Raw genomic sequence first — 26486 nt, 5'->3', positions numbered from 1 at the left:
TTCTCACCTTATGTTTAGAGAAAGACAGTTAGAACTTCCACCCACCTTAAGGCTTCACAATAACAAGTCACCATAGCTTAAAATAATATATGATGAGGGTCCGTTTATAAGCTTATCTGAATTGGTTATTAGGCTGCCAGAAGTATGAAATGAACCTTTCGATTTTTTCCACAAACACCATCAACCAATGTTTCCAGTTATATAACTGCAACGTCTTTTTCTCCTGTTCCTTCTGTAGTTCAGTGCTTTATTCTCACCTACACGAATTACAAGAGCCTCCTAACTTCCTTCTTTACCTAGTCTTTTTCTTCCTTCCACTTCTTCCCATACGCTGTTTTTTGACCTGTTACCCAAGCTTCGTGAACTAGATCAGCACTGTCCAGTAGAACGTTGTGTGGTGATGTAAAGGATTTGTATATTTCCGTGTGCGACTGTGGAACTGAATTTTAGTATGTGGATGGTGACTACCACGTTGGACAATACAGATAAATGTTCCAACCTGTCGTTTTATCTCCACCTTCCTCTAGCTCTTTGTGTACATCTCATGCTTTATTTATACTATTCACTCTCCCTGGAAGACACCATCCTTGCGTTTGATGATAAAATGTTTTGAGCCCTTGAAATCCCAGACCTTCTTGTTCTTGGTAACACCTTGCTGAATGCCACTTTCTCCATTTTTCTTCCCTCATACAGTGCATAGCTCTCTCTGTGGGACTTTCATCTGTGAATCATTTGTGAACTTTTCTTGGATCTCCTTGTGGAATCTAAGCTCCTTGGGGCAGGGCCTTAGGATTTTGATCTTCATATTACCCATGTGCCTATCATGGTGTCTGACATTTAGGGGCTGAAAAAGGATTTGAATGGATAAAATATTGTAGCAGATAGCCAAAGGCTGGAATAATAACAAAGCTCTCTCTCTCCTCCTATACCTTCAAATATTTTAAGTTAGAAAATATTTATGATCATTAGAGAAAATACTTTGAATATTTTTTGCAAGGCAAGCTGGATGAATGGTAAAACCAATTTTGTAAAATATACCTTTATGTTTAAGTCAATACATTTAAATACATGTAAATTTTGATTACTGGAATATGTAGGTGTTTATTTATACCCTGTTTCATTCACTGAGTATTTGAGATTGCTTGCAAAAATACGTGTGCTGCAGTTTTATTTTATTTTTTTAAAGAATCAAGGGAAAATATGAGTAGAATAGTAAGATGTGGCAGGGGAAAAATAAGTAGACATAAAAGCATGCTGCAGTATTCTGTAGTTACTAAATCTGGGAAATATGCAAATATAAGTAACTAGCTTTGGGACCACAAAAGGTAGTTCTATATTTAACTGTTCCTCTTCAGAGATATTTGATAAGTAGAAAAATACCAAATTCCTCTACTGTAGGTGCATTTTCTATATATTTTGACAATGAAATGTATGGAACATTAATTTAAATGAATTAAAATCCAGTGGAATAAACTTGAAAAGATAATCTGAACTATTCTGTGACATTAAATTTTTGTGCATAGTGTGATTTTCTATTTAGAGGCTGTGAACTCTTACACAAAGAATTCTGTTTTGATGGGGTGACGTATAATTTTTAGTTCAAACTTCCATTGTCTTAATATAAAGGTTACAAGTGAATAAGAGGCTGTTTCATAACCTACAATGCTGCTTTTTAATAGAAAGGCCTGGGAGATAGAAAAAGTTTTCACATGCACGTCTGTGTTTGCGTGTCTGTGTTTCTCTCCAAACATTCCCACAAAATAATTGGCTCCCGTTATCAAAGTCGGTGAGCTGCTGGATGAACCCTGCAGGGGAAGTTCTTTATTAGCAGCAAGAGAAGTTCATCATGACTTTGGCTGGTACTGTGTTTTGATTAATGAAGTTCTGCTGTTGACCCTGAGCCTTCTTCCAATGCAGGTGAAGATGCGTTTGATGCCCTCCCCCCGTCCCTCCCACCTCCCCCACCTCCTGCAAGGCACAGTCTCGTCGAACATTCAAAACCCTCTGGCTCCAGTAGCCGGCCATCCTCAGGACAAGATCTTTTCCTTCTTCCTTCAGGTAGGAGGGAAAACCAAGGAAAACTTTTCACTTAAAGCAAAAATAGCTCTAAGATCACACTGTCAAATAAGCGTTCGTAATTCTTGGTTTCGAGCTCCCTAGCAGAAAAATCCCTGGGTGGGGAAAACAGCATGGGTAGGTTGTTTGTCAGTTGGTTTAATGCCAAAAGGATCACAAAAATGGCAAAAGCAGTAAGGAATCAGAGAATTTAGAAATGGTGCTGTAGAGATCATCCAGTTCAGATAACACCCTTGTGTTACAAAAGGTGTCCCAAGAACCAGAAGGGCTCTGTGATTGAGCAAATAGTGATGGGGACAAAATTTAGACTGTCTCTCGATTCTGAGTGCAATATTTGTTTTCTAATAGTTTTTAAAATTTTAGTAGATATGCTTTAGGGTCATAATTTTATTCAAAAACATAATATTTTGGTAAATTGCATTGTTCTAACATTAATAGATAAACTTTTTCGAAGTATCTGCATTTTTAATGTCTCAGGGTAACTACTAAAATTATTGGTCTTTAAGAAAAAATTACTACATACCTTTTTTTAACTCAAGTGAGGAGTAGAAATAAAAATAAAGAGACTAGTAAACCATTCACTCTGTTAGTCAGAATTACCAGGAAGAAAGAATTCACTTATGTTGAATTACTGATATTAACTGTGCCAGTCAGTCCTGTTGGTGACACTGTGGTCTGTGCTCTGAAATGTTTGCCTCCTCGATTTGGTTGGTTAAACACAGGGTGAAGATTTTCTTTGTTAACCACTCTTTACATTTCTGTGTGAGATAAATCACGAAGTGTTCAGCGTGCTCAGTTTGTCCTCTGGCGACCTGTCTGCCTCAGCGAAAACTTGGACGTCTTAACCGTTGTCATTGTCATTCACCTTTAGGATTCGTTTTTCTCAGATTTTTTTTCATTTGCTTTGATGACTTGGAAAATGATTTGTGGAGAAGATGCACAAATTATAGACATATAACTTGGAATATATAGCTTCAGTTTCTAAAAGTAGTTTATTTTCAAGAAATAATTTTGAGTTTAATTTTTCATCGGTAAATATTGATTGAATTGTCCCTGTGTCACCCACTGTTAGATGCCTCCCTCCCCTCCTGGAGCACATGAATTCACTGGATGCTATCAGTCGAGGGTCATAAGCCTTCTATTCCAAGCAGACAGCGCGCGTAACTTTCAGGCTCTTATTTATATAGCTGTATATGAATGCTAACATTTTGCTATCTTTTTCACTTACACTTATTCAGGTCTTTGTCTTATCATGGACTTTACCATTTTTAAAAAATGAATCATTCTAAATCGTAGTTGACTTAACCTTTGACAAGGTTAAGTTCTGGAGAGTTTGTGGTCGGATTCCTACAATGTACCTATCACCTTTTATATATGTGATTTAAACCCCATTAAACGAAAGCTTAATGTAGTGCCTTCTTTCAAAATTAAGTGAAGCTTTCCAGGAGCTGGAAGAGAACATTTTACACAAATACACACTTTTACCTGTTTTTATCAACAGAATTAATTATAAAATGTTTTAATTCTTTACTTTATCATAATTTTATTGTTCATTGTGCTTTATGTAGAAATCTTCATAAAAAATCCTCTCAAGATTAATTACTAAAAAAAAATTACTACTTCAAAATGAAAATGCCCCCTTTTATCTAGATGAAACGAAAGTTGTATAAACTGTTTTATTTGATGGATAAGTTTGCTCGTTTTGATTTTCCTTGGGTGCCAGGAAGCTCAGCAGCAGTTATCCTTAATCTATGGTGTGAGGCCAACATGGGGCTGAAACGGTGTCATTTGAGCCTATTATTACTCTCTCAAACTCTTTTTTTTTTTTTTTTTGCTGAGGAAGATTAGCCCTGAGCTAACAGCTGTTGCCAATCTTCCTCTTTTTTTTGTTTTAGGAAGATTAGCCCTGAGCTGACATCTGTGCCAGTCTTCCTCTATATTATATGTGGGTCACCACTACAGCATGGCTGACGAGTGGTGTAGATCCGCGCCAGGATCTGAGCCTATGAACCTGGCTGTGGAAGCGGGGCTCACTGAACTCAACCAGCAGGGCACGGGGCCGGCCCCTCTTGACCCCTTTTTATGCATGGAGGTCTTCTAGTCCATTCCCAATCATGTTCATATCCCTTGATAATAAATACTTCCAAGAAAAAAATGGCAACTTTTGTTTCCTTTTCCACTTTCATGTCATCAATATGACAAATTTCTAGTCCGTTGCCAGATCCTTTATGAGATCCATTGAGACAACTATTCTTATTCAATTTTAAACCACATATATTAGCTCTCCTCCTTTTCAAAAGAAATATTTTAATTCTTACTATGTAATATCGTATAACATGCTGGTTTCTTTTGGCTCATAAATAAACATTTGAGTATCATTTTGCAAAGTATTTAGTACATTGTACTAACTGAAGAAGTATAATGGAAGATTCAGGACAGCAGCTCCTCACCCTGAGAACTGAACTTCATGAAATGAATACTCCGTAAATGCAAACCGCAAACTTCATGAATACTCCATAAATGCAAACCACAAACTTCATGAATACTCCATAAATGCTAACAGCAAGTTTAACTCAGTAGTTGCAGAACCATAGCAGGTGAACAAAAGTGACTGCTCAATTAAAGCAGACTGTGCGAGCATTTTACCACTATTGTTTTCACTGTTTGTCAATCTGTAAAATTTTAGTCCAGTGTAATGATGAATCTTTCCTGACACGATTGAGATCTAGTTTCCTTGAGGAAATCGTTCTCCCTAATCAAAGACAAAGGATGGAAGTCTTAGAAACAGAGGTTGGATTTTATCATGGTGTTGTATCACATACCTAATCGAACCTCCCTCTTGATTCCAGCACTCAGCCCTGCATACCTGAGTAAGTCCACCTTTCCAGCCTTACAGCTGACGACTTCCCTATAGGAGCGATTTTCAAACTGCAGGGTCCCATGTTTCTGCAAAGGGTCCTTAGGACTCCTGTAGGATCAAGGGGGAAGCAAAGCAGGGGCACAGCCCTCATGCTGCTTTTATCAGTTTTCTATTTTAGGGCTTCGTGCAAGATTTCTTTTGGCAGATAGTAATGCCCACGGCTGTGCGTGAGCCATCTATTCTGGACAGGCCAGTCGTGTCTTAACAAAACCTGAAGAGTCCTCGAAAAAAGCTTTACACTTTCCTGTCTCCAAACCCAGTGCTACTGCCAGCATATGCCAGTGCTTTTGTCCAAATTACAAAATGGCACTTCTTTTGTGCTGGCAGCTTGAAATAGGCCTCCCTCCCTCCACTTTGTGCCAGAGCCAGTGCTCTAGGAGCAAAGCCCAAGCGGTAGTTAAGGCTGCTCATCCCCGTAACTGCAAGCCTTTGTGTAGGCCACAAAATACACACCATAGCAGGCAGCCCTTCCTGAACTTTTCTTTCACTATTTTTCTAACCTGGAATCTCTTTTGAAGTCCTTATCCAATCTTAAAGTCACAATTCAACTCTAAAAGCTAGCAAAATTGACTTTATTAAAAGGAAATGAAAGTTTTCCATTTGGATCCAGAAATGCAATTGCATAAGTAAAATACAAAGAAAATGTGGATCATTAGCAACAGTTATTGAAGAGGGGTGTTAGGGGATTTTGTTGACTACGACCTTCATGAAAACTCTCGTGATGTGGCACCCAAGGGAGCTCATGCCATCTGAGGGTTACACTTACAGAGTTCAAATCAAAGAAGGGGTGAGGAGAGGTCCTTCCCAGTGCTCAGCCCGCGTGGACACCGTGTGTTGGGGTATTGAAGGACTGATGGGCTAGAGCAGCGCCTCTCAAATTGTGGTCTGAATTCAGAGCAGCAGCATCATCTGGGGATTTGTTTAAAATGCAAATTCTTAGGATCCACACTGAACTTAAACTAAATCAGAAACTCTGGGAGTAGGACCCAACAATCTATGTCTTCACAAGCCTTCCGGGTGATTCTGATGCATGCTTGATTTTGAGAGACACTGGGTTGGGCTGTTATTCCTAGAGGAGTGCAGCCAGGATGGTAAAGGGAGTTCAACCACACCACGTAAACTACAGTAGATTGTAGGAACTGAAGATGTTTAACCAAGAGAAGAGAAGACCTTCATATATATATTAGAGTTGTCTTCAGTTACAGGGTTTGTGAAAGAAGCATTAGATTTCTTCCACATCTCCTCAGAAGGTAGAAGTAAGACCAATGAGAGGAATTAAGAATGGAAATTTCATTCATCATAAGAAGCAGCTTCGTAAATTATTAGGAATTCTGGTATCTCAGAGGAGGAATGAGTTCTCTAACACTGGAGGATTTCATCAGTGGCCAGATCGCTTCACAGTAGGGACTTTATGAATGTGAGTTCAAGAGTGAGGGCAGGAGAGAGGGGGGAATTTTGTTTCACCTAAATGACTCTTCAAACCCGTTCTAGCAATTAGATCTTGCACTGATATTCTTAAAAAATCTTTAGGACAACTGATAAATCTTCTAGATGGTTTTTGGACAGCCCCAGAGGAAATATGCTGCTGTTTTAAGTGTTCAATTTTATTTACTTCTTTTTCTACACTTGAGTAAAAATTTGGAAGTGTTTCAGATAGTGAATAAAAAAAAAAAAGAATTAAGAAAAAAAATTCCGTAATGCCTCCTTCCAGAGATAACCATTTACTAGGTTTCCTTCTTACACAGCATCATTTTAATTGATGAATATGTTCCCACTTCTTTTATAGTTAGCAAACCTTTTCCTCCCAATCTTTCCTTAGTTTTTTATAATCTCTGAAATATGTATTAAAATTTCAATTTAGCATTACCATACTGTAAATCACAGGCAGTAGTACTTTGCTTTTTAGAATACATTAATCCCATCGCGTTTATTCGTTCATTTCTCAAATATTTATTACTATATAACTGGTACATTGGCTATGATGTTTTCAATTTGTATGTTTTAATCCTTAGTGTGAATATAAAATTTTACTTTAATTAGTTTCTGAAGAATTTATTTTTAAAAACTTTAATGCTTCTCAGATTTTCCTTATCAGGAGTCAGTTGGTGATTACTGTACTCTGTGAAGTAATTGTGTTGTATATAATATCTTTCCCCATGGGAGCATGAATGCTTCCAACTTGACAACTTGCTACAGAAGCCTAGTTGACACTCTATCTGACCAGTAGCAAACTTAGCATAAAGCAAGAGAGAACACGGTAGTGATTCAGAACAGAACTCCAGTATAAATTAGTAATTTTGCATTTATGGTAATATTTTTATTGGTAACTGTTTAAATGAAATTGTTTAATGGAGAAATATCATACAACTGTATATTTTCTAGTCTACTTATGACTCTGTGATGTATCCAGAATCTAATGTTTGGCCTTAAATAATAGATGATTAGAAATAGCATAAGTATATGTGACAAACCTATAAATTACCCTTAAGGAAATAAAGTGTATGTACTATAAACAACAATCTTTTCTCTGACCTAATGTTGTATCAGTGATGTTTTAGAATACGCAAGAACGGAAAGTAAATTTTATTGAATATTTAAATCTAAAGCTTTGGGAAATTTCTAAATTTATGCAGAAATCACCATAATTGGTTCCTTTGGTTACTCTTCCAAATCAAAAGATTAACATTTGTTGCATGGAATTTGATTTATCTTCTCCTTCCTTCCTAAAATGTTTCAGCAAAATTAATGAGGCTGAACCATTGACTCTTCAAATATTGAAAGCTCAAAATCTAAGACTCATTTTAATCTTGAAATTAATGAAAGCAAGTTAAGTAGCCTTCCTTAAGTCAAAAAGTCTCCAGCAAAGCTGAAGATAATTAGTACTCAAATAGGGGCAAAAAAGAATCAATGACTTCAACTCTTGCCTTATACTATCTAGTCAAAAATTAGTATAGGCATGCATTTCCTTCTTAAGTAACCAAATTCTTATATATTCTTAGGATCAAACTAAATGGAAGTTAAAACAATGAAATATAATCAGATCTTCTTTAATATTTACAATTTTACCTTTATATTAGCAATTCAGATTTCACTGATTTTGAATTTATGAAAAAATCTGAATCTGTCTGGGTTTATTTTTGGTATTTAAAGGTAGATATTAAGGGGGGCTGGCCCCATGGCCTAGTGGTTGAGTTTGGTGAGCTTCGCTTCAGTGGCCTGGGTTCACGGATTTGGATCCTGGGTACTAACCTACACTACTTGTTGGCCATGCTGTGGCAGCAACCCACATACAAAATAGAGGAAGATTGGCACAGATGTTAGCTCAGGGTCAGTGTTCCTCACCAAAAAAAGTAATAATAATAACAAAAAACATAGATATTAAGTGCAAGTTATTTGCCAAGCAGTGTGCTTGGTACTGGGTTGTATTAGGAGACATAATTTGAACGTGATGAGAAAGAGAGTCCCTGCCCTCAGAAGAACGTAGGGTACCTCTGGAGATACTGGCAGACATAAGACAGTAATATGAGAGAGGAGAACAGAGGAGCCTGAGATGGAATTGGTGGCTACATAAATGATCAGTGAACCAAAGATTGCAGAGGTAATGTTCATCTACTCAAAAAAGGAATCAGTTCTATGGATTTAAACTCATATACTTTTTATACTAATTTTAAACCAGTTAGGTTTATGGTCCTAACGACTTAATATAGTAGCACTGACAAAAATTGTTCTTCTGCCTTTAGTTCCAGTTAATAAATATCACTAGAAGTAGTAAAATAATTTTTGTCTATGATTCATATTTTTCACTATTTTAGATGCCCCTTCTCTGAGTGCCAAGATGGTAAAAAAAAAAAAAAATCACATTTTATTGTATATTCAAACCTTAATGCTAATAATAGCACAATTTTTAACAAGTGAATTAACTTTTCAGTGAGCCAGTTAACAACAGTGATTTAGCATAGGATGCTGGATGTAGTATTATTTTAAAAAGCACCTTATATGTACAGGAGATGCATACATGCATTCATTTAATCCTTACAAATCCCAAATGTCGGGTCCATTTTAGGGATGATGTCTGCCTAAGGCTGAGGAAGATTAAGTGATTTGATAATACTCTTACAGGCAAAATCCAAAACACTTTTTTTTTTTTTCTTTTACTTTAGAACAGTTTCTGTTCGTTGTGCAGGACAGATTGGGAGAGAAAGTAAAAATCAGAAGCAGTTTCTATCAACAATTTTACAATTAAATAACAAGATCTGAAAAATAAAAATATAAAATCATTAGTCTGTATTATCTAGGAATAAATGGGAAGAGCGTATTCGAGCAAGTGATGAATAAATGAGAAAATATGGAGATTGGAAAATGGTTCATATCAGTCATGAAATCAGTTTTCTAATTTATTTTCAAAAAATGTGATCTTTGTAGAGAATTTCTAGAATTTTTTCTTCAGCCACTTGGCAGAGATCATCGTTTTAATTTGAAAATTATCTTTATGTTTAAGATCCCTTTTTTGATCCAGCAAGTGGCCAAGTTCCTTTGCCTCCTGCTAGGAGAGTACCGGGCGAGAACGTCAAGTCCAACAGAACATCTCAAGACTATGATCAGCTCCCGGCGTCTTCAGGTGAGCCGGCTAATAATGGTCACAGTACAGCCTCACGTTCGCATAGTACCTTTTGCTTTTCAGGGCACCGTCGTCTTCATTATGTAATTTAACGAGCACTGCCAGCCTAAGAAAGTATTTTTATTGCCTTTGCATTTTACTTATAAAGCTTGTATTATGAGAGGAATGCCTACAAAATTGCCTCATGGAAAAGAAAAAATCAGGCCTTAATATCATCTTTGATCAGTTAGTAAAGCACATTCTCTGATTTAAAATCTATTCATTCTCTAACTTGGGTTTTGCCTTATTAGATATAAGAAGTCTCTTTGTACATTGAAACGCTGCATTCTCTTATTTCTCCATTAAAGGAAGAAATCTCTTTAGAATTAATATTAGCACCAAACTATTAATTTTCATAGCTTATTTAAGGCTACTGTGCAGTCCTCCTCTGCCAGCCATTAAGTAGAAGGAAATGCCATTTTAGTAAATACAGGTCATGCTCATAACCGTTAATAATGAAATGCGGCTTCTCTGCTTCTTCGAGAGGTCTTCCCAGACCACCTTATCTAAAATAGCCCCCACCTTACACAGTCACTTTCTGTCCCCTTCTTCTGCCTTATTTTTCTTCATAACACCTGTCACTGCCTGAAATTTCACTCGTTTTGTTTACTTGACGGTTGTTTATTTGTCTGTCTCCTCCGATAGAGTATTAACCCTTTGAAGGTAGGAGTGTGTTTGGTTCACTGCTGTATCCCTGACGTGTCCAGAAGGGTGCCTGGCACATGTGTCATGGCTGGGTGGGTGGGTGGGTGGGTAGAAGGAAGAGTAGCTGGTGTCTATGTTATGCTGAACACACACATACTTTTTGAGCAACATGAACAATATTTTTGTCTCATGACTGTGAATATCAGAAGTTTTTCCTATGTAGATTTTTGTCCTATTTCAAGATTTTTATTTTTTGTTTTTAACCTCAAACCCAGTCAGAGAATATTTGTTAATGGTGATAGCCCTACCTTCTGTAATTTCTGAATCGAGATAATTAATGAGCTGCTTTGAGAATTATCAGCATGGTAGTTCTTATGTACATGATGACATGCATGGGAGATACGGTTTTGTAGTTTTATAAGTTCTGACATTTGAATATAACTCAGGAAAGCATAGAAAATTTTATTAACCTTTTCAAATTTTGATCCACATTTTCATCTCTCTTACCTATATACATATAGTCATTTCAAGATTTCAGATATAGCCATGTGTAGCCATTGAAACACTGTAGTTCCAGTCCAAAAGGTAGATTTCCAGATTGATGAAAATATGTGCAAGTCAAGAAGGGGAGACAATATCTGACAGCCACTATATAAGAAAAGGAAGCAAATCCCTTAAGGAAATAATGTTAAGATACAACTTTGAGGAAAGTACCACGACTGATGTAAAATAACATATTCAGTACCACCAACTCAGGATTAAAAGAAACATATACTCAAGTTATGGGAAGAATTGTGACCAAAACACTATTTTCACAGCTTCTTTACAGTTTGCTCCATTAATACGTGGGTGTTGTAGAGCCCAGGGAACATCATTCACGTATATGGTTTCAGGTGGTAGGAATTCCGATGAGGATTACACTGGAAATTTCAAGGAAGACCTTGGAGTCAAAAACCTTGCTGAAATAGCGCCAAATATACATTGACTAGAAGCCTGAACTGGCTTTTACCTGAGTGATAAAATCGTCTTGATGATTACTCTGAGAGCCTCAGCTGGCTGTGACATCGACTATCTCAGCCTACTCCGGGAACTCTCTTTACCAACACAGTCAAACCACAGAAAAGAAGACACTTTTGTCCGAGAAGATACGTGCTCTCGTGCAGTTCGCAGGGCTACCAGGCTGTCCACTAGCTCATTTCATCCCAGCAGAGGGGTGGGGCTTGCCTGCAGGCTAGGTCTTCCCATCAAAAGCCTGAGACTGGGTGCTTCGAGCCCTTAGGATTCTAATAATCCTTATTGGGCAGTAACGTGTTTTTAGTAAGACCTTTTTAAGATGACCATTGAGTATTCTGGTATAATTGCTGCACCTTAGAAATTCAATTTCCGTTATCTTTTCTGGTAATCTGAATAATTGATAGTGACTTATTTATGTATAATCTTTCTGTAAATAGAATATTTCTAAAGAATTCAAAAATATAATTTCATTGATTTAAAATATCTTGCTTTATCCTGTTATCTACAAGAGGCGTGTGCATGTATATGTATGTCTGCATATACAAAGAGCCTTTCAAATGTTTTATTCCTCTCCCCAAAAATATCCTATAATTTTCTTAAAGTTTTTTAGATATAACAATTGATATTTAATGATAGTTAATTAAAAATAAGTGGATTTTACCAGACTGTGTTAAATTCACATATACCTGTGTAAGGGGCAAACCTCTTTGCTAATAATCGGCTTATTTCCTCACATGGGTATGTTATTCACATGGAGTTCACGTCTATACTAGCTATGTGTGAGTTTTACAAGTTTTCCAGTTTGCTTTTCTCTAGATATAATGTACTACACTTTGAATGCTGTTCCTTAAAAACCTAGGGAATCCAACTTATAATTGAATAACAAAGTCGTAATGACGATGTGTTTGTGCTCATGTTGATGAAGGGCAGCATTAGCTCTTGAGAGGGTCTTTCATAGTCTTAGTATTTAGAAGGCAGTTCAAGGTGACACTTGAAAACAATGCTGGAATTTCATCACATGACTCGTATTAAATGTGTTTATAGCAGGTAAAAGATCTTATTGCCGAATACACCGACAAAATAAAGGAGGTCTCATTATAAAAGGAATTAATTCCAATACTCCTTCTCCTTTACTCACTGAAAGGAAAAGTGATCAAATGTTGAATCAACTTTATATTAAAACCACATATTCTGTAGTTATCTCCGTGAATGTCTCAATTGGAAATCATGGCTGCACTTCATACAAGGGTTGGAATTGTGTATTGTCATTAGTGGTAAGATGTTTTAAGATAAATTATGTATTTTTAAGATTTTGTTTTATTTTGTGTCTCAAAGGAAATTGCAGTGTTGTAGAGTTATACCACAATTCAACAACTTGAAGTATTTTTCCTTACATGTAGCTTCAGTTTTAAAACCACAGAACCTAGAGTCTTTTTTTCCTCAAATTTAATACTAATGTAGTTCTCTTATAACCATTTTCTGAATGTATTCAAAAAATTGTATGTTATAACCTTAGCCTTAACAATTATAATTATCAACCACAGTATATGTGAAGATTTTTTATGCATTTGTAGTTTAGTGAAAACTGTGCATTGAAACGTGTCCTTCTAAAATTAGACAGTGTATCTATAGTAGCAGCAATTCAAGTTTATGGCATAAATGGGTCCCAGAATTAATTGATTCAACTTATACTAGACTAACAAAGTCATAATGATGATGTGTTTGAGATTTCCTTTATGCCTTGATCAGTTAAATTTATATATTTTTTCTTTTAATTCTCAGATATTGTTATAGTTGAGAAAATCAGTAGTCTGTCTTGATGTCCATCCCAAGTAGTCACTGAATTACTAAATAATTTTAGAGACTATGTCTCAGATTGTACATAATAATCATTTTTAAAATTTGTTACTAAGCACTTAGCATAGGCCAAATTCTATGCTAGTATTTTATATATAGATATATAGATTATGTAGTGAAAGATAATTTTTTTTTGAGGAAGATTGGCCCTGAGCTAACATCTGTTGCCAATCTTCCTCCCTTTTTCCTTTTTTCTCCTCAACGCCCTAGTAGATAGTTGCATGTCATAGCTGTATATCCTTCTAGTTGCTCTATGTGGGACACCACCTCAGCATGGCTTGATGAGCGGTGAATAGCTCCACGCCCAGGATTTGAACCCATGAACCCCAGGCCGCCAAAGCAGAGCGTGCAAACTTAACTGCTATGCCACCAGGCCAGCCCTGAGAAAGATAATTTAATATATATAACACATAATTTACATAGTTAGACATATGAAATATATTTGTGTATATTTTATGTAATACATTTTATATTGTAGATTGATAATACATTGAATATTTTGTATAAATATATATTACATTATAAAATATAAATATAAATTTACTATATAATATATAGACGTAATTTTATTCCTCACATCCAATCAGAGATAAGTAATTTCATGTCAATGTATAGAAGAAAGTAAGACAATAAAGGTTAGTAACTTACCACGGTATCACAGCTAGTGAGTATCAGGGTGTCAGAATTTGACTTATTTCTATCTTTTATCAGTAAGCTATGCACATATTTGTTTTTTTGTTAGCACAGTTTATGTTGTTATCTCACCAGTAGCTAAGCCAGAATTAAGTTTAACAGTCACATGTGTATATACCAATGATTGCTAAACTGAGTCTGGAGATGCCCAGTGACAAAATCAAACAGAGAGAGTAGCAAAGGAATATGGTGATGACAAAGAGATGGAGGAGGTGTTAGAGAGAGCTGGGTTGTACCAGAAATTTCAGAACCTGGATTCTGATCATTGTTCACGTGACCTGAGGAAGCCACTCACTATATGGTTTTTATGCTTTTTGTGTGTATGTGTGAGGAAGATTAGCCCTGACCTAACATCTGTTGCCAATCCTCCTCTTTTTGCTGAGGAAGATTGGGCCTGGGCTAACATCTGTGCCCATCTTCCTCTACTTTATACGTGGGACGCCTGCCACTGCATGGCTTGATGAGCAGTGCGAAGGTCCGCGCCCAGGATCCAAACCCACAAACCCCAGGCCGCCAAAGCAGAGTGCACAAACTTAACCACTACACTACCAGGCCAGCCCCTGTGCTTTTTATATCAGCAAAATCAACCTCTGTTTCTCCATCTTAGGTCCTTGAGCAGCTCAGACCTGTAAAACTATAAAAGCCGTAAAACTCAGACTGTAAAAAGCCTCCGAGGGGATCTGAGGCTATTTTTTTTTCCTAGTTATGAAAGGAGTGTATGTACATTGGAGAATAAAATAGAATTACAGGGAAAAACAACAAGAAAAAGAAGTCCCCTGTAACTCTATCATCAGTAAAGGAACATTATTGCCATTTCAGAGTACTTCCTTCTGATGTTTTGTCTATGTACATCATCACATAGTTGAGATCATGATATGTCAATTCTGTCTCAATTCGATTTAGCATAGTATCGTAAGTATCTTATCACATCATTAAAGTTTTAAATAAATGTCATTTTAAGTTATTGTATGATAGTCCATCATTTTTATGTGCTGTCAAACACTATTTTAAAAGTCTAACAGGAACTCCAACTTACATGCAAGGAAACTGACACATTAAATCCCTTTTTTTTGTCTAGAAATATAGAAACTCAGTGTGCTAGTTATTGTTACAAAAGCCTTAATGTAACAGAAAGAGAAAATGGGAAAATTTATTCATCAATATGATAGTATATGCTTATTAGCCACATCTTTCAAAACATGGATTAAGAAAAAACCCACCAAAGTTTAGATGATGAAGGAAGTAACAAGGACCTCTTGTAAAATCATTGGTAGCCACTGAAGTGGGAGTACCGTTCATTCCTGTAGATGGAGACGTACAGCATGTGTTCACCTTTTTTTTATCATAGTCTGCCTAAGGGCCTTTTTAGACCTTTTTTTCACTAGTCACCCCTGCCCCCTGCAACAATGAAAGTTTAATGCCACAGATGCACTTTATATCTCTAAGTACTGTGGCTCTTTGGAGAGCCATGAACCCGTTGAGCAGCTAAGATTTTTGTTATGGTGGTTGTGGTTGTGCTGCTTACTCTAGAAGGGGCAGTGTAGAAGAGTGGTTAGGAGCATGGGCTCTGAAGCCTCGCTGCCTGGGGTCAAAACCTGGCTGTACTCTTTATGAGCTGTGCAAGCTTGGGTAAGCTACTTAACCTCCCTGAGCCTTAATGCTCGTTACATGAAATAGAGAGCACTTACTCATAGAGCAGATGTGAGGATTAGGTGAGCTAATGAATAGAAAACACTTTGAGCAGTGCCTGGCCCATAGGGAGAGTGTATAAACATTGCTGTTATCGTACAAACCAGTGGTTGAATTGAGCTAGCATTTGATCACCTTCAGTGCAACCTACAAGGCTAGATCGGGGCATGCAAACGGGAGATCCAGTGCCACAGGATCCACTCTATGATCTCTTATTTTTGTTGGCACAAAATTCCTGTATAGATATATTCAAATGTGAATTGAATGCCTTTAGATGGCACTCCGGTTCTAACCAACAACTTCTTCTTTTGTTTTTTACATTTTGACCCTCTTCACCCGTTTCTCTTATGCCTACCCCCATCCCCAACCTCTAGGAACCACCAATCTGTTCTCTGTTTCTGTGAGCTTGGTTTTTTTTTTAGATTCCACGTATAAGAGATATCATATGGTATTTGTCTTTCTCTGTCTGACTTATGTCACTTAGCGTAATGCCCTTAGCATGGTCCATTCATGTTGTCGCAAATGGCAAGATTTCATTCTTTTTTATGGCTAACATTCCATTGTGTATACATACCGTAATTTTTATCCATTTATCCATTGATGGACACTTAGGTTGTTTGCACATCTTGTCGTAAATCATGTTGCAATGAACGTGGGGGTGCCTATATCTTTTCGAGTTAGTGTTTTCCTTTTCTTCAGGTAAATACCCAGAGGTGGAATTGCTCGATCATATGGTAGTTCTATTTTTAATGTTTTGAGGAACCTCCATACTGTTTTCCATAGTGGCTCTACCAATTTAAATTCCCACCAACAGAGAACGAGGGTTCTGTTTTCTCTGAATCCTTGCCAACATTTGTCATTTCTTGTCTTTTTAAAATAGCCATCCTAACAGGTGTGAAGTGATATCTCATTGTGGCTTTGATTTGCATTTCCCTAATGGTTAATGACATTGAGCATCTTTTCACGTACCTGTTGGCCATCTGTATGTCTTTTTTGGGAAAATGTCTATTCAGATCTTCTGCCCATTTTTCAATCAGATTTTTTTTTTTTTTTTTTTTTTTTGCTATTGAGTTGCATGAGTTCTTTATATATTTTGGATATTAACCCCTTATCAGATATATGATTTGCAAATATTTTCTCCCATTCAGTAGGTTGCCTTTTTATTTTGTTGATAGTTTCCTTTGCTGTGCAGGTGCTTTTTAGTTTGATGTCTTCCTACTTGTTTATTTTTGCTTTTGTTGCTTTTACTTTTGGTATCAGATTCAAAAAACTCATCTCCAAGACCTATGTCAGGGAGCTTACTGCCTGTGTTCTCTTCTAGGAGTTTTATGGTTTCAGATCTTACATTCAAGTCTTTAATACATTTTGAATTAATTTTTGTGTATAGTGTAAGATAGGGGTCCAGTTTCATTCTTTTGTGTGTGGCTGTCCAGTTTTCCCAGCATCGTTTATTGAAGAGACTGTCCTTTCCCTGCTGTATACTCTTGGCTCCTTTGTCGTAAATTAATTGACCATATATGTGTGGGTTTATTTGTGGGCTCTCTATTCTGTTCCATTGATCTATGTGTCTGTTGTTATGCCAATACTATACTGTTTTAATTAATATAGCTTTATAATAGAGTTTGAAATCAGGAAACGTGATGCCTCAAGCTTTGTTATTCTTACTCAAGATTGCTTTGGCTATTTGGGGTCTTGTGTGGTTTCCTACAAATTTTAGGATTGTCTGTTCTATGTCTGTGAAAAATGCCATGGGAATTTTGATAGGGATTGCATTGAATCTGTAGATTGCTTTGGGTAATATGGAAATTTTAACAGTATTCTTCCAATTCATGAGCACAGAATGTCTTTCCATTTATTTGTGTCATCTTCAATTTCTTTCCTTAATGTCTCATAGTTTTCAGTATACTTTCACCTTCTGGGTTAAATTTATTCCTAGATATTTTATTCTATTTGATGCAATTGCAAATAAGACTATTTTCTTAATTTCTCTGATAGTTCATTATTAGTGTATAGAAATGCAACAGATTTTTGTGTATTGATTTTGTATCCTGCAACATTACTGAATTTGTTAGTTCTAACAGTTTTTTGATGGAGTCTTTTGGGTTTTCTACATATAATATAGTGGCGTTTTGCTACTTCTTTTCCAATTTGGATGTCTTTTATTTCTTTTTCTTGCCTAATTACTCTGGCTAGGACTTCTAATACTGTGTTGAATAAAAGTAGCACAAGTAGACATCCTTGTCTTGTTCCTGATCTTAGAGGAAAAGCTTTCAGCATTTTATCATTAAGTGTGATGTGAGCTGTGGGCTTGTCCTATATGGCTTATTATGTTGAGGTACATTCCCCCGTACCTGCTTTGTTGAGGTTTTATCATAAATCGATATGGAATTTTGTCAAATGCTTTTTCTGCATCTACTGAGATGATCATATGATTTTTATCCTTCATTTTGTTAGTGTGGTGTATCACATTGACTGATTTACGAATTTTGATCCCTGGAGTAATTTCCACTTGATCATGGTATATGATCCTTTTAATGTACTGTTGAATTTGGTTTGCTAATATTTTGTTGAAGATTTTTAGATCTGTGTTCATCAGGGATATTGGCTGAATTTTTTTTTCTTGTTGCATCCTTGTCTGGTTTTAGTATCAGGGTGATGCTGGCCTTGTAAAATGAAATTGAAAGAGTTTGAAGAGGACTAGTATTAATTCTTCTTTGAATGTTCGGTAGAATTCACCAGTGAAACTCTCTGGTTGTGGACTTTTGTTTGTTGGGAGGTTTTTGATTACCGATTCAACCTCCTTATTAGTAATGGGTCTGTTCAGGTGTTCTATTTCTTCGTGATTCAGTCTTGGTAGACTGTAGGTTTCGAGAAATCTATCCGTTTCTTCTAGGTTGTCCAATTTGTTGGTATATAATTGTTCATAGTTAAGATGTTTTTTCATCCCTAGAGGACCAGTTTTTGCCCTCTTGGGGGTGATACTGCCCCCATTTAGAATGTGACCTGAGTAATCATTTAAGGTATTATTCCAACCATATTTTCATCAGGCTAATTCCCGTGCCATCCAGGACTTTTCTCTATGTATCTGCTTTTTCATATGCTCAGAAAATGAAAATTGAATGAAGATTTACCCCTAAACCAGTGCTTCTGAAGATTTACCCCTTAACCAATGCTTCCTAAATCTTTCTCTCCACGCAACAGTTAACTCTGAACAACACAGGGACTGGGGCTTTAGGTAAACGTGGACAGCCACATGCAGGAATGGCTTCCAAGTCTGTTTTATCTCAGAAATTTATGCAAATTTTATATTTCACTCCTTGATATAGCTGTATGTATTTCAATATTAAGAAATGTTAGTTGTTTCACATCCTTGAGTAAAATTGGTGTTCCAGGAAGATGTACTATTTATTTCCTGTCACTGCACATATTCTTGCACTTGTTTTGATACTGTCGCCATTGCTTATAGTTCAGAGAGACCGTGAGCATGGACATCAGCACTAGACTAAACAAACACGTGTCCTGCCCATAACTGTTTTTAAAGATGACGTTTATTCAGGTACAGAAATTCCCGTAGAGTTGTTAAAATTCAGACTCAGCCCACTGTATGCCAAAACTACAATATAATAACTTTGGGGGAACTATGAGAGGGTTTTATCTTTTGTTTCATGGCTCTCTTCCATTACCTACACTTTCTAAAGCGAATAAGGGCCTGGTGTCTCCTTTTAGAACAAGCAGGGAAAAGAACAGGTGGGGAAAGTGAAGGCTCTCTGTGAGTTTTGGGAAGAGATGTATAGAAAGAGGAATTGGTTTTAAATGATTTGTTCTAATGATCAGCATGACAATGATCTTCCCTTTTTTTTTTTTTTTAACAGCTTCCACTGTTAGTTCAGGTTGTAATAGATCTTGCTTGCTAATATCTTGCTTAAAAGCTTTCTGTAGAAGTAGATACATGTCATAAACCAATGTTACTGCAATAAACAAAACATTAAAAAAAAAAAAAAGTAGATACAACAAATTCCATGGTTTTTTTTTCCTTTTCCACATTTTTCTGATGTTTTTATTAATTTACAGTAATTGCTGTTCTATAGCATTTGAGTATAGCAGTTGTCATTATAGATGTGAATTCATTGTCCTACTTAGGAAAATAGAATCAGAAAGAAAATATTTATAGAAAAAGTTGAGATTTTATTTTGATTATTTATCTCACAAATAGCCCAAATTGAGATTGAGTGGCTGTCAGCTTCCAAAGGCATGTTTTATCAAATATTGCACCTTTGGAGACCATAGACTCTGCTCTTTGATAAAAGAAGTGTTCTCAAAGAATCTAATAATTTATTTTGAGCCTCTATGATTTTGAGGCTTTCATTTATTTCTTGACAGTATAAAGTTTATACAATTAGGTTTACTCATACAAATTTCATTGCAACTGTTGGGTCTAGTATGTGCTATTGTATCTGCCTGTTACACTTACGAATCCTTCCCATCACAGTATCAGGAATATTTTCACCCCATAGCTGCTTCCTATTTGACAAATGTTTTGTAGTTCTTCAGACAAATTCCTTTTCTGATAAGCAAATTCTATGTCCTCCTTTCTAGGAAAATGGGATAAAATAGCCCACACTGTGTTTATGTATGCGTGTGTGTGTGTGGGTGTGTGTACACACGCACACACCTTTATATGTAGTTAAAAAGCTTTTCTCTCATTCAGCTGCTTGGCCATCACAAGGTAAAACCTTTCCAGAGCTAGCTAAGAAAAAGGAACAAGACAGACAACTTGAGAATTGTATCTGCTTTTGAAGTATGCCTGTGTGTTCATTTTCCAATGAATATTTGTGCATTTGAGAAGCATTTAGAAAGAAAAATGAGAGAAATTGGATTTGGGAGAAAAAAAAGAAATTGAATTAGAATGGGGATGATGAAGGTGAAGACAGTGTGCTGGGAAAAGAATGAGCTCCAGTTTTCTGACTTCATGTTTCCCAAATACAGTGCATTTTAACTCTCTCTCTATACATATGTATATTGTGTGTGTGTGTGTGTGTGTGTGTGTGTGTGTGTGTGTGTGAGAGTGTGAGGAAGATCAGCCCTGAGCTAACATCTATGCCCATCTTCCTCTACTTCTGTATGTGGGATGCCACCACAGCATGGCTTGATAAGCGGTGCATCGGGGATCCGAACCTGTGAACCCTGGACCACTGCAGCGGAGCATGCGAACTTAACTGCTACGCCTCCGGGCTGGCCCCCGTTGTCCTTTGTTTTAATGGTCTTCTCAGCATATATACTGAACATTACCTTAATTAATTTGCCCACCACCTGTCGAGAGTGATAAATAATCCCTCTGAAATGGAGATATAGAAGTAGATTTGGAGAGTGAGAATTATAAAAGTAAATTGCTTGGCTCAAGGTCACTCAAAATCTTAGTGGCCAAACAGAGATGCATCTGACCAATCCCAAGTCTCTGTGATGTTCCTCATCTTCATCCAGAGAAGTCTCTGTTGTAGCTGTCAGTCACCTGGTGCAGAGCTATACTATCCGATTAAAACAGATGCACAAAAAATTAAGATATTCCAAATTGAATAAATATTCAGCAATAAATGCAAATTTATATATAACAGGTGGCAAAAAGTTGCAACATTGATTCCATTTTACTTGTGTTTGTAGGCTCTAACACATGAGCCAGTTCAACTTCTGAGCATTTTTAAGATTCTGAAAAGATATCAGCACTGTTTGGGGGAAATAGATTTTGAGTTAGGGCAATGAGGACTAGCATTAAATGAGTTGGGATATATGCGTTTGGGGTTTAAAGGGAAAATCTATCAGAAAGATAAATCTTTTTTTCAAGAAGTTTTTCGTTTTTAATGAAAATGTCTTCAAAATCTGTCATGATTCCTTCCAGAGGTTGTTTGAATCATTTTCTCTAGTTGATATTTCAAATATATTTTGTGTGCCAAATATACCAGTTCCAGGATCACTACTCTAACTAGAGTTTTGATTTAATCTTTGTGTCTATCTGTGTGTTTTCCCTGCTAACTTAGGTTTCCTGAATTAGCTTTACTATTTCTTCCAAGCAAAGAATAGCTTTCTCTTAACTAAAATTAATCATCTATAAATTCCGTTGCATTTGGCCAGCATTAATTATAGCAGCCTCACAGAGTGGACAGGTTTCTTGGGTTTTTTTCCTGGTGATAGGTGCCATCTTTTTTAGCGTCATCTACCAAAATCAAAAATACATATGTTTATTAAATCTAAAAGTTCTGCGTCTTAAGACTTTGTTGCCAATTATGCTATTAGATGTGCCTCTAGCTGGCATAGTATCTTTCCCGCTCAAGCAGTGTACATAGCTGGTCTTTTCAAAGATGCTGGACATCCATGTGCCCTTCTCAGTATTTTGGACAGAAATAAAATAACAATATTAGAAAAACTCTTAGAAAATTACCCAGAGAATGCAAGGAATTTAGAGTTGTATTTAAGTCTAGGTATTTTTCTCACCAAATAGCAAATCAGAACAGACAAGATTTCAATGTATAAATTCTGTGGTAATTGATTAGAGTAAAGGAAAGCTTTCTAGAATTTCTAATAGTGTTTTGGAAATGATTAGAAGCAAAATATAATTTATTGTCCATCTCTGCATGACATAATGGAAATACTTAATAGAAAAATAAATGGAACCTCACAACAGTAAGAAATGAAATTTAGCACACCATAATAATTTGAAATGTTTAGTTACAGATGCAAGACACAGTACTGAGTTTAGCAGGAACCAGAAATTAATGTGTTCTTGTACATGAGCATAATTTAATAAGCTTTATCTACAGCTATAGTATTTTTCAAACTGGACATTATCCTATATGAAAGGAAAAATTAAAAATAGGACTACCATCCAATTTGGTATGAAACCAAATATTTTTATCCTGGAGGCTTTAATTTTATGTATGTTATATTGATATTACTAGAATTGTGAATAGGATGATGTTTTTTACAAGTTACTTTCCATAGAAGAATATCATACTTATGAGGAAAATATGAAATACTGTATCAGATAATTTTTTATGATTTAGATTTGATTATTATTGAAAATATCAGCTTAGAATATCTCCTGAAGCCTTTGAGAAAGTTGGCAAGGCAACAGAGACCAGGAGAGACAGGATGGAGGCAAGAGTCCCCAGGCAGTTGGGTTCTAGCCTCACTTCCTCATTTACTTACCTGTGTCCTTGGATTTATCACTTGTCCATGGTCTAAGAAGAAAGATATTAAATAAATGTTGACATCTGCCTAGTCTTAAATCCATAAATGTGTTTCATGGCATAAATTTGACAATTTTTACTTTAACCTTTTTTTAAATTGAGGCTCTTGAAATACTGTAATCCATAATAAAAAGTACCCTCTCAAGTTAGCAGCCCGTGCCCTGGTGATCTGTCTAGGGTGGTAGGCTGTAATTAATTTTCCTTTCTCTTAACAAGATTACTCTATTCATGGGCACCAATATCGTTTGGTTTAACTTTAAGAAACTGTTGTCATCAGGGGACTGATCTGGAACCAAATTCTCTACTGCTAATGTTTCTGCTGGCTTTGCTTTTTCTCTAGCAAAACTTCCTACATCGGAATCTGGGTAAAGTGTTTGAACGAAGTACTAGGTTACTTCTGTTCAACCTATTGACTAACAGTAGACTATAGACATCTACTCTATTGCTCTCCACCCCCAACATCAGTGAGGCATCACTTTACAGCATTATGAACCTGAAAAATCAGACAGGCAGAGACACTACAAAGCATATTTCTCAGAGCAGTTCTGTTGTGAGGAGGGCGGGATGGAGTGCCGGGTGGGGATGTTCTCTCTGAGTGTCTATGAGCTCGTAATAGTTTCTTCCTCTAGTAGAAACTACCCAGGGAAGTTCCTCTGCCATAGTAGGGAAGGATGGAGCTGTATTACCAAAGTGAAAGCCTTTCTTCTTCAGACAGTTGTTTTTATTTTTTTCCTTCTGTATCCCCTTTAATTCATGTGGCTTGAAGAAGAATATGTGAAATTGGGAATAAATCTGTGTTAATTTCTAAGTTGAATTTCCAACAGATTCTGCCTTAGCTCTCTAATGTTCTATAGGGGGACAACATAACTTACCCCACAATAGGATGTAAAAATGGAAAAAGTTTATTTGTAGAGGTAATGAAAAATAGTGTTTTAATATAAAATAATGAGATAATATTAATATGTCTTTACTTTATCTCATTGTTTAAATGGTCTCTCTCTTTGAAAATCTACAGATGGTTCACAAGCGCCAGCCAGACCTCCTAAACCACGACCCCGCAGGACTGCACCAGAAGTTCACCACAGAAAACCCCACGGGCCTGAAGCGGCAATGGAAAATGTCGATGCAAAAATTGCAAAACTCATGGGAGAGGGTTATGCCTTTGAAGAAGTGAAGAGAGCCTTAGAGATAGCCCAGAATAATGTCGAAGTGGCCCGTAGCATCCTCCGAGAATTTGCCTTCCCCCCTCCAGTCTCCCCACGTTTAAATCTATAGCAGCCAGGACTGTCAACACCAAAATGTAAAGCAGTCGATGAATATTCCAGGAGCGCGGAAGGGATTCCAGAGAGATGTCTCCTCCTCACGTGGCGTCTTGAGAAGAGAGAGGTTTGGAAATGCTGCTTCCCAGAAGACAGCCGCGTGCTCAGAATGCCAGCGGCTGCGGCTTCCCTACTTTTGCTAGCCATACTTTTAAATCAGGGTTGAACTGACAAAAATAATTTAAAGACGTTTACTTCCCTCGAACTTTGAATCTGTGAAATGCTTTTCCTTGTTTACAAGTTGGCGACATTGCAGTTTGTTCTCGTTTTTAGTTTTGTTTTGGGTTTTTTTTTTTTGATACCTGTACTGTGTTCTTGACGGACCCTTTGTAGCGTGGTCAGGTCTGCTGTAACATTTCCCACCACCTCCCTCGCTGTCCGCGTCAGCAGCTAGTCACGTGTTCATTTTGATCTGTCCCATCACGCCCCACCCCACCAGGTCCAGTTCCATTTCTCCCATTTACAAGATGCTTTAAAGGTTCTGATTTTCAGTGCATCAAACTAATGCAAAAAAAAAAAAGTGTGTGGCCTTCACTACTGAGTCTTTTCTTTGGAAACAGTCGCTGTCGAGAGATGGAGAAAATCTGAATGTATAAAGCATTCTTTTTTTTGTCAATTGCCTTTTATAAGGGGTTTTCATATAATATAAAGGAGCTTCCCTTTTTAGTGTAAGTTTTGTGATTTTTAATCTTCCATATTCTCATCTCTGTCATCCCAGGGGTGTCACGACTCTGGAAAAACCTGAAATATTAGAAAGCAACTACTGCAGATGTGGGAGAAATACACTTGCCCGTGACAGTGCCATATTGAAGTTATGTAATGAGGCCTGTGATATTTATGCCTGCATTACTTTGAGGCATGCTGAATAAGAGAGCCATCTCCCTGAAATATGTTAATAATTTGCAGATAAAATTATGGCCATTCCTTTCCCAAAGTGGACTAGAGTTCATTTCCTGTTTGAGTGATTATGCTCGGGTACCTAACAGGCTTAGGAACCAGTTCCTATTTTGGGGGAAATGTTAACTCTTTGATGCACTGTTAAGTGCTGATGCTACTGTGGCAATGTTTTTTGCAAAGTCCTTAGTCATCTTCTCTCTGCAATCAAATCAGAGGTCCCACATTGCTCCATCCAATCAGGTGAAAGAAATTAATATAGTTTTGCCTTTTTTGCAAAATGGAGGTTGGTTCTTCAGAAACCGTGTTATTACTTTTAATAAAACTACAATATTTATTGAGCATTGTGATGTGCTCGGCGCTGTTAGGCTCTGTGTTTTTAAAGCACAAACTGTTGCAAGCTGATTCCGGTATCACGTTTTGTTATCCTTATCTGCATTTTCGATGGTAAAAGTCTTTCTGATGGATAAAGCCTGAAGGGTTTCCACCAGGGCTTCTGAATTTTCAGGCAATTTGCTTTTTTTTTTCTTTCCAAAGAGAAGTTAGTGGAGAATGAGACAAAACCAGGTCTGTGTAAAATGCTTGAACCAACAGTCAGTTTTCTAAATATGAGCTAATTGTGGGTTTGGGTGCCTTCCCACCACTCTTTTCTTGCTTTCAAACACAGTGTGATGCAAAGAGACGCATCTGCCAGCAAGCCTCTTCAGGAATTGACAGGACACGACCAAACGTCCGGCAGACCCCGTGGAAGTTCATGTTGTTCAAGCCTCTAGTCAGCCAGGTTGACCTGGGGAGGGGACCAATGCGTTCCTTTGCCAAATGACAGTGTCCTTTCCTGAGAGCTTGGCTGTCATGATGGGAGGACTTGAGAAGTCACAGGCCTTGGATAGTTTGTGCTCGTGTTTTAATTTCTTCAGGTGATTCTGAGCTGGTTAACGTCCCTAGAGGGGAATTTTCCATTTGCCTTGGTTCCTCCTGTGAGTAGGTATTTGAGTGCAGCTTTTTACACTTTTTAAAATTGGATCGGCTAATTCTCCATTGCTTTATGAACTCCGTGTTCTGTCATGATTTTTCACTTGTTTTCTCAGTTTCTGATGTCACGTTGGAATAGCACTGTATATTTTGGCTGTTTTATGACTTGCTGATTATGGGTATAGTCTAAAAGCCGAAAGTTGCCACTTCGTTGTTACAATATTAATAGAATAGGGAATGATATAAAATTATGAATGTTAGAAAACAGTGCATTCTCAAACAACTTTCAAATAATATTGAAAATTTCCAGTGAGAATTAGAAAAAGACTGGAGACAATATAGTAAATTTAGATCCGAAATTTTTTTAAAAATCTATTTTGCAAAGAAAACTTACTAGCCTCCACCAAAATCTCTCTACATCTTGTACTCAATAGCAACCGTTAGTTTTCTCATTAAAAAGAATGAATCAAAAACTTGTACGGAACGGAATGGAATGAGGGAAACTTTCT

The 26486-nt window shown here is 36.8% G+C and overlaps 1 protein-coding gene across 4 annotated transcripts in view; it reads left to right on the top strand.

Annotated features, from left to right (window-relative positions):
- The window catches only part of CBLB (Cbl proto-oncogene B), a 199431-nt gene extending 175115 nt beyond the window's left edge, over positions 1 to 24316 (top strand). For all 4 annotated transcript variants that reach the window (XM_058555730.1, XM_058555729.1, XM_058555732.1 and 1 more), the window contains 3 exons: positions 1918 to 2058; positions 9495 to 9614; positions 23808 to 24316. In XM_058555730.1, coding sequence (XP_058411713.1) covers positions 1918 to 2058; positions 9495 to 9614; positions 23808 to 24067 — 521 coding nt within the window. In that variant the 3' untranslated portion in view covers positions 24068 to 24316. The remainder of the gene's footprint in view (positions 1 to 1917; positions 2059 to 9494; positions 9615 to 23807) is intronic.
- Positions 24317 to 26486: the final 2170 nt, after the last annotated feature.

This window comes from Diceros bicornis, chromosome 15, assembly GCF_020826845.1.
Source record: "Diceros bicornis minor isolate mBicDic1 chromosome 15, mDicBic1.mat.cur, whole genome shotgun sequence".
NCBI lineage: Eukaryota > Metazoa > Chordata > Mammalia > Perissodactyla > Rhinocerotidae > Diceros > Diceros bicornis.
Note: the sequence above shows the minus strand (reverse complement) of the source record. Positions and strands in the feature narration are given on the sequence as shown.